General features: G+C 34.7%; 1 protein-coding gene across 1 annotated transcript; it reads left to right on the forward strand.

Annotated features, from left to right (window-relative positions):
* The first annotated feature begins 2645 nt into the window (after positions 1 to 2645).
* LOC135209088 (uncharacterized) lies at positions 2646 to 3527 on the forward strand. The gene has a single exon (XM_064241683.1). It carries the CDS (start codon positions 2646 to 2648, stop codon positions 3525 to 3527), a length of 882 nt encoding a protein of 293 aa, XP_064097753.1.
* The last annotated feature ends 4418 nt before the right edge of the window (positions 3528 to 7945 follow it).

A 7945-nucleotide genomic window follows, 5' to 3' on the forward strand; every position in this document is an offset into this window, starting at 1 on the left:
GCTACTCATAATGAAAATCCCAAGACTGATCTGGACGCATTGTGGAGTTTGGACAGATTGGGAATAGATTGCAGTGAGTTGCGAGAACAAGACCAGAGGGTCTTAAAGGACTTTGAGAGCACTATAACATATTCTGAAATGATAAACAGTATGTTGTGGCGTTGCCGTGGAGAACCAATAGATTCAGATTGAAGACAAATTTTGGTTTAGCCATGAGCAGACTTCGACAGCAGACCATCAAGTTTCAGAAGGATGTGGATTACTTGGATCATTATCAGAAAATCTTGCAAGAGCGGAAGAAGTATAGAGATTCATTTGAGAATGTGATCTATAATAAATCTGATGTGGATTGTACTTGGATATTACAGAAAATCTTGCAAGAGCAAGAAGATAGAAGGATTCATTGAGAAGGTGATCTATAATTAAATCTGATGTGGATTGTCATTACTTGGCACATCATGGAGTGCTTAAAGACAGTGCCACTACTCCAATAAGAATAGTGTTTGATTGCTCATCAAAACAAGGTAAAAATGGATTAAGTCTGAATGATTGTCTATGGACTGGACCACACGTAACGGCTGATCTACTCAGAGTCCTGCTGCAATTTAGAACTAAAACCCTTTGCTTGTATTGGTGATATTGAGAAGGCATTTTTAATGGTACAGTTGCGTGAAGAAGATCGCAACTTATACGCGTTTTTTATGTGGTTGGAAAATCCAACAGATCCCAATAGTAAATTAATAGTATAGCATTTAAGAGTAGTATTATTTGGAGCTACATGTTCACCTTTTCTTCTAATGCAACCATCAAGCATCACTTGTCCACTGTGGTCTCGTGGTTACCCCGGTCCAATACAGTGAATGTAGTGGAAAGATTGAAGAGGGGTTTGTATGTAGATAATTTACAATTTACGGCTAATAGTGAATCTGAGTTGATGGATTTATTCTTTAATGCCAACAAAATTTTTGCTCAGGCTCACTTATATTTGAAGGAGTGGGTTAGCAATAGCGAGTCTATACAAACTATTGCTGCTGCTTATCAAATTGAAGCCAACCAAAAACAAATTCATAAAGTATTGGGATTGAATTGGGATATAATTAAAGACGTCTTAACTATAAATCCACAAGTATTAATAGATGAGTCAAACAAAGCGAGAGAATTCTCAGTACCGTTGCCCAAATATACGATCCATTGGGATTGCTTCTCCCTGTTACTATGAAAGCAAGGATATTTTTGCAGAAATTGTGGAAGCAAACATCTGGATTGGGACAACAACTCGCCACCCCGCTACAAGAGGAATGGAGTGAATTACGCAAGGACTTAGAGAAGTGTATTGAAATATCTTTTGTCCTAGGAGTGCTAGCCTGGGAACTGGTGATACCTTGCACATATTCTGCGATGCTAGCGAAACTCATATGGTTGTGTGGCCTATAGAGCAAATGGTGAAAGCTCTAATATAATTATGGCAAAGGGTAGAGTGGCGCCCATCAAGGAATTGACTATTCCGAAATTGGAACTAATGGCATTGTTGCTAGGAGCAAGAATGGCCAAATTTATTATTGACTCCTTTGATGAGAAGGAGTTTAAACAATTATATGTCTGGTCAGACAGTAAAGTCGCCCTTAGCTGGATTGTGTCCAGTAATGTTCTGCCTGTGTTTGTGAGAAACAGAGTAATTGAGATTAACTTCTTTGATTCCGGGGTCAGTCCTGTCTTACGTACCCTCTTCTGAAAATCCCAGTGATTGGTTGACACGGGGAAAGAGGACTAAGGTGTTAGCAAAAAACTCCTTTTGGTGGGAGGGACCCCCTGGTTAAAAAATCACACACTGCCAATTGATAGGTCATGGGTGGGGTGTACACACATGCAGGGTGAATCAGGACATTGTGGTCAATGTTGTAGGGGACATAGATGCAACACGCTGCTGGATTGGAAAGATTTCAGCAGAGCTGACGTCTTTAAGACCTAGCTTGGATAATGCGATTTATAAAGAATTGCAAACTATCAACCAATGACACGAAAAACTGGTGGTTTGACTCTGGAAGAGTTGCAGGAAGGAAAGATCAAAACAATTGTTCTCGTGAGAGAGAGTACTTTCCAGAAGAATATAAAGCCCTAAAGAGGGAGGAAAACAAACGCAAAATTGACATTAATTCGCCAGTTGAATTTGTTTTTGGATAATAATGTAATGAGATGTGAGGCAGGTTGGAAACACGCGACACTGCCTGAAGAAGTCAAATTTCCCTACTTTACTGCCAAAGGGTTGTGTCTGAGTAAGTTAATAATAAGACGACATCTGTGATGCAAGCCACATGGGGTGAAACGCTACTGTAGCTTGTGTGAATAAGACATTGGAGTTCTATTCCACAGCTGCGACAACTAGTCAAGAGTGTTACATCATTGTGTGATCTGTAAGAAAGTTCAAGGAAAACCATATAGAAACTAATATAGTACCCCCATTGCCGGAATTCCGGGGTACAACGGAAACAACCTTTCAGCGTTACGGGTGGATTACACCGGTGCTTTATGGATAAAAAGAAGGGCAAGCAAAATCCGGAGAAGGTTTATATCATACTATTCACATGCCCGATCACTAGGGGTATACATTGGAAGTAGTCAGAAATCAGTCCGCTGACTCATTCCTCATGGCCTTCCGGAAGTTTAGCAGCCGTAAAGGCTTTCCTTCACTAATGTTGAGTGACAACGCCACTACTTTCGTAGCAGCATCTGAATATCTGAAAACGATGGCAGATAGCCCCCTTTTTCAAAACCATCTGGCGGAGAACATCGAGTGTAAGTGGAAATTTATACCAGCAAGAGCACCTTGGTTTGGTGCAATCTGGGAGAGATTGATCGGATTATTGAAGAACTGTATGAAGAAGGTAGTCGGTCGAGCTCTTCTCAGTTATGATGAATATCCTGCATTTTTGGTGGAATTGGAATCTATCATAAATGACAGGCCACTAAGCTACACATCGGGGGACCTTGATCAGAAGGAGATTTTAACACCTAATCATCTGATCTTGGGTAGAAAATTAAGATCCTTTCCCAAGGAAACAATTAATTGGGAGGAGGTATCTGAAGATCCATTGTATAGTAAAACAGAAAATGTAGAAAAGAGATTCCTTTACATATCCAAATTGTGTGATCAATTATGGAAAAGATGGGAACATGAATATTTGATTTCTTTAAGAGAGACTCATCGAATTGGAGTCCAACATAATTCTTGGCCCAAAATAGGAGATGTCGTCCTCGTACATGATGAAGGGCCAAGAAACAAATGGAAGTTGGGTCAGGTGATTCAGGTGCATGTGGGGTCTGACAATGTAGTTAGAGTAGCTACCCTCAAAACCTCCCATGGTCAGATCATGCGTCCCATTGTGAAATTGTACCCGTTAGAGTTGTGGCAAGAAGTTGAGACTCCTGATCCTGCCAAATTTCCTGAAGTGAGTACTCGACCATCCAGGAAGGCTGCTCGGGTGGCTGCAGAAACTAGAAAAGATTTGATTCAAAAGGGACTGTTGTAAATATTAGTATATTAGACTTTTGGTGGCGGAATATGTCGTTACTTACAATAACGACATGGAAAATCAATTTTTATTGAATATCTATGTTCATGCTGTTATATGGAAAACCTGTGTTCCTTTATATTACATAGCGTTAAGTGGAAATGTGCAGGTTGTGTACAAATGAATGTTTTATTATATTTAATTGTAATAAGCGTTGTTACCAAGGAATGTTGTCTTGTGAATGGTTTGTATAATTGGTTAACAATGCGATGTAAGTTGTTTGATAGTTTCGTTCGGTTCGTGTTGGTTTGGTGGCTTCGTTCGTTTTGTTGTTAATTTTGTCGTGAGCGAACGAGGCCGAAGTCGTGTGTTTGGGTGAGAGAGCGAACATATTATTTTCGACACAGAAGTGAGCAAAGGGTATGAAGTCAGTCGTTTCTCAACATTGGTACTGGTAGAGTGGGTTGGTAACAGGAGAACTTAATCAGAGTGAAAAGGATTTCACTTCGATTAACGATGTCGTTCCTTCCAGCATTTATTTGAAGTGGATGGATTAATCAACCGAAGTTTGGATGAGTATTATATGATATATTATTTAATTTGCCTTGACTGGGATAAATCGCTAGGGATATGCATATCTGTGCGTGGGATTCCGTGACTGGGTAAGATTGAATATATATTAGTGGTATCGTGGTTTACCCGTGCCTATTGTAATCCGAACTCGGCAACAACTTCATGTTAAACTAGTAAGTAATAATTCGGGGGCAAAACACAATAGAATATAGTATATATGTCCTTTCAATGTCTGTAACACAACGCAATGAATTCTTTATGTAGAGAAAGGGTCTTGAGTTCTCTTAACGAATCTGGTAATTAGTAATTTCTGTAATTGACTGAAGTCATTATATGTTGTTGCTTGTTTGACCCTAATGAGTAACAATACCGACAATACATCGGCACAAGGAAGTGACCAGTATTTAGACTAAATTTCGTGGACTGAGATATCTAAAATACGATTTTTTGAGCCCACAGACCATGATTTTCCGGAGAAAATGTCAATATAGTTACTAAGCATATAATAAACTGGGGGATGTGAATAAATTGGAAGAGAGAGAGAGAGAGAGAGAGAGAGATGAGAGAGAGAGAGAGAGAGAGAGAGAGAGACTAAACTATGAATAACGGAATCTTAACTTTATGGTTGTTCCTACCAATTTGAATAATTTAACCTTCCTCAAGAATAATCCAACTCTGACGATTAGTTAAAGGAAGAATTGTTACCTTGATAGATGATAACGATTAAAAACCTAACCTAATCTGAATTATATTTTCAGCTAAGTAAAATATCATATTCTAATGCATTAATCACATGATTTGTTTGCGCCGTTTCATCTCTCGGGTGAAATCAACTTCAAATCCCACGTCTCTTCGGTCTATTCAATATGATGTAGTTTAGTTGTCAATAATAATAATAACATAATAATAATAATAATAATAATAATAATAATTAATAATAATAATAATAATAATAATAATAGTGTTAAGAAATTCACAGTTCCGTGAAAACAAATTGTTAAAAAATATCCACAATTATATATTAAAAGTATACTTCTATGTAAAAATATATAACAAAGACTTTCGAACACCTGAACGGTGTTCCTCCTCAGTGTAACGTTACACTGAGAACGGTGTGTTCGAAAGTCTTTGTTATATATTTTTACATAGAAATATATTTTTAATATATAATTGTGGATGTTTTTTTTAAATAAATAATAATAATAATAATAAGTAATAATAATAAAATAATAATAATAATAATAATAATAATAATAATAATAATAATAATAATAATAATAATAATAATAATAATAATTTCAACTTGGCGTGTAAGTTTCTACGTTTCAGCAGGTAAAGTAAAGTTTCTACGTTTCAGTAGATAAAGTAAATATAAACTTCGGTCAGCTGGTTAACGAACTACCGATACGATAGAAACGAGGGAACTTATGCCCCGAGATGAGAAGGGTTGACATAAGCTAACGGAATACATGCTGCCGTTCTTTTCAAAGAAGGTTTCCTTCTCAAATATTAATAATTAATTATAATAATGTTCATTGATTATCAAACCTGCAATTAAAGCTCCCTCCCTGTGATTATTCTCTTAGATTTTAGTTCCTTTCCTTATATAGCAATTTATAGAACTTCCCTTAGTCAAGACTTATTTTCCAACCTTCTTCCCTGGCTTTCCCTCCAGGATTCCTCCCGTAAAACATCTGATAAACTCTCTAGAAACCTCCTACATCTGGCAGCGGAGTTCCTGCGACATATGAGCCTTCCCTTTAATTTAGCCGTTTGACCAATTTATAACCTGTGATCTCACGCTAAAATAAAGCCCAGTGGAGCTACCAAACCTTAATTTTAGATCCCCAGAAGCACAATATTGGGAGCTTTAGGAAAATTACCCTCAAGGCGATGGAGACTATAAAACTTTTCTCCACAGATAGGAGTTAGAATTTACCTTTGTGAAGAAAGAAATAATAACTGAATATATATATATAGTAATAATGTATATATATATATCATATTATATATATATGTATTTAGAATATATCTCATATATCTGTGTATATATATGTATATATTATATATATATATATAATACATATATATATATATATATATATAGATATATAATATGTATATATATATATATATATAATATATATATATATAGATATAAATAGATTATATCATATAATATATACACATATTATATATCTGTATATCTCTATAATATATTATATATATATATATATGTGTATATATATATATATATATATTATTATATATATATATATACATATATATATATGATACTATATATATATATATATCCATATATATCTATATACTATATATTATATATCTATATATATATATATATATATATATATATATATATATATATGTATTATGTTATATCATATATATATGTTATGTATGTATGTATATATACATACACACACACACACACACACACACACATATATATATATATATATATATATATATATATATATATATATATATATATATATATATATATATATATACAAATAGCGGTGGCCACAGCCGGATATACATCATTGAGGAGAAGGACATAAAGACTTGCTATGTAAGGTATCTTGATGATACCTTTGCCCTTTTTAGACGTAATTACGATGCTGATTCCTTTCTTGATTTTATAAATGTACAACATTCCAACGTTAAGTTTACCTTGGAATAAGAAAATGAAAATCAGCTTTCTTTTTTAGATGTCCTTGTTTTAAGACAAAATAACATTTTTAACACCACGATTTTTAGGAAAAGAACGTTCGCGGGCTTATGGTCAAATTTTTATAGTTTCTGTTCTTTTAACTTTGAAAATAATTATGTTTTTTACTCTCCTCTACAGGGCTCTAAGGCTAACTTTTGATTGGTTTTTGTTCCAAGATGAGATCGTCTTTTATGCAAATATTTTAAAGAAAACTGCTTCCCATCTGAACTGGTCTTTAAGACACTTCGCTTGCTTCTTGAGAAGTACTCCGTCAAAACTGCAAATTTTAATGTTCCTAAACTGAATCTTTATGCCAAGTTATCGTTTTTATTGGATGATACTTTTAGAAAAACTTTTTCACAACATATCCAAAATAAGTTTGGAGCTATAAAGGTTCATTTGATACCCATTAATTATGTTACCATTGGGTCATTATTTCAGTTTAAAGATCGTTTGTGCCCTTATATGTCCTCTGGGTGTGTGCAGGGCTATACTTGTCCTAAATGTAATTTAGGAACTTATATTGGATCCAACAGGAGGCTTCTGAAGGTACACGTAGATTCTCATCGTGGAGTAAGCTACAAGACAGGCAGTGAAATTGCAAACCCAGAGTTTTCTTATATTAGAAATCACTCTAGAATATGTAAAACCTCTATTGAAAATAAGGACTTTTCAGTTGTAGGGCGAGCTTCCAGCAGCCATGATTTGACAATTTTAGAATCGTTAATGATCAAACGACTCGTCTGTTGGCGCACTGTACCTCTCTTAGTCTCTATTTTTCCTCTCCAGTCTTGACATTGCTGCTGAATAGGTTGGTCCAGGTTTGCTTAACTTTTGAATTTATTTTATTTTTTATTTTTTTAATTGTTTTAATAATTTTTTTGTACTGTTTATTTTACGTTTTGTGTTTTTTAAGTTGTCCTTTTAGTTGTTCCTTTTGATATTCTAAATTTGTAATCATTGTGCAGTTTCCATTTTTAAATTTTAAATTCAAAGCCTTCTTGTAATTTATGTTATCTATTCTGTACAACCCTCGAAATGTAATGAAGACAATACGAAACGTCGGGAATAAACTGACCCCTTTTAGCAAGTTTTTATGTCTTCCTCTTCACTGATATGAATATAT

Source organism: Macrobrachium nipponense, chromosome 11 (genome assembly GCF_015104395.2).
Source record: "Macrobrachium nipponense isolate FS-2020 chromosome 11, ASM1510439v2, whole genome shotgun sequence".
Classification (NCBI taxonomy): Eukaryota; Metazoa; Arthropoda; class Malacostraca; order Decapoda; family Palaemonidae; genus Macrobrachium; species Macrobrachium nipponense.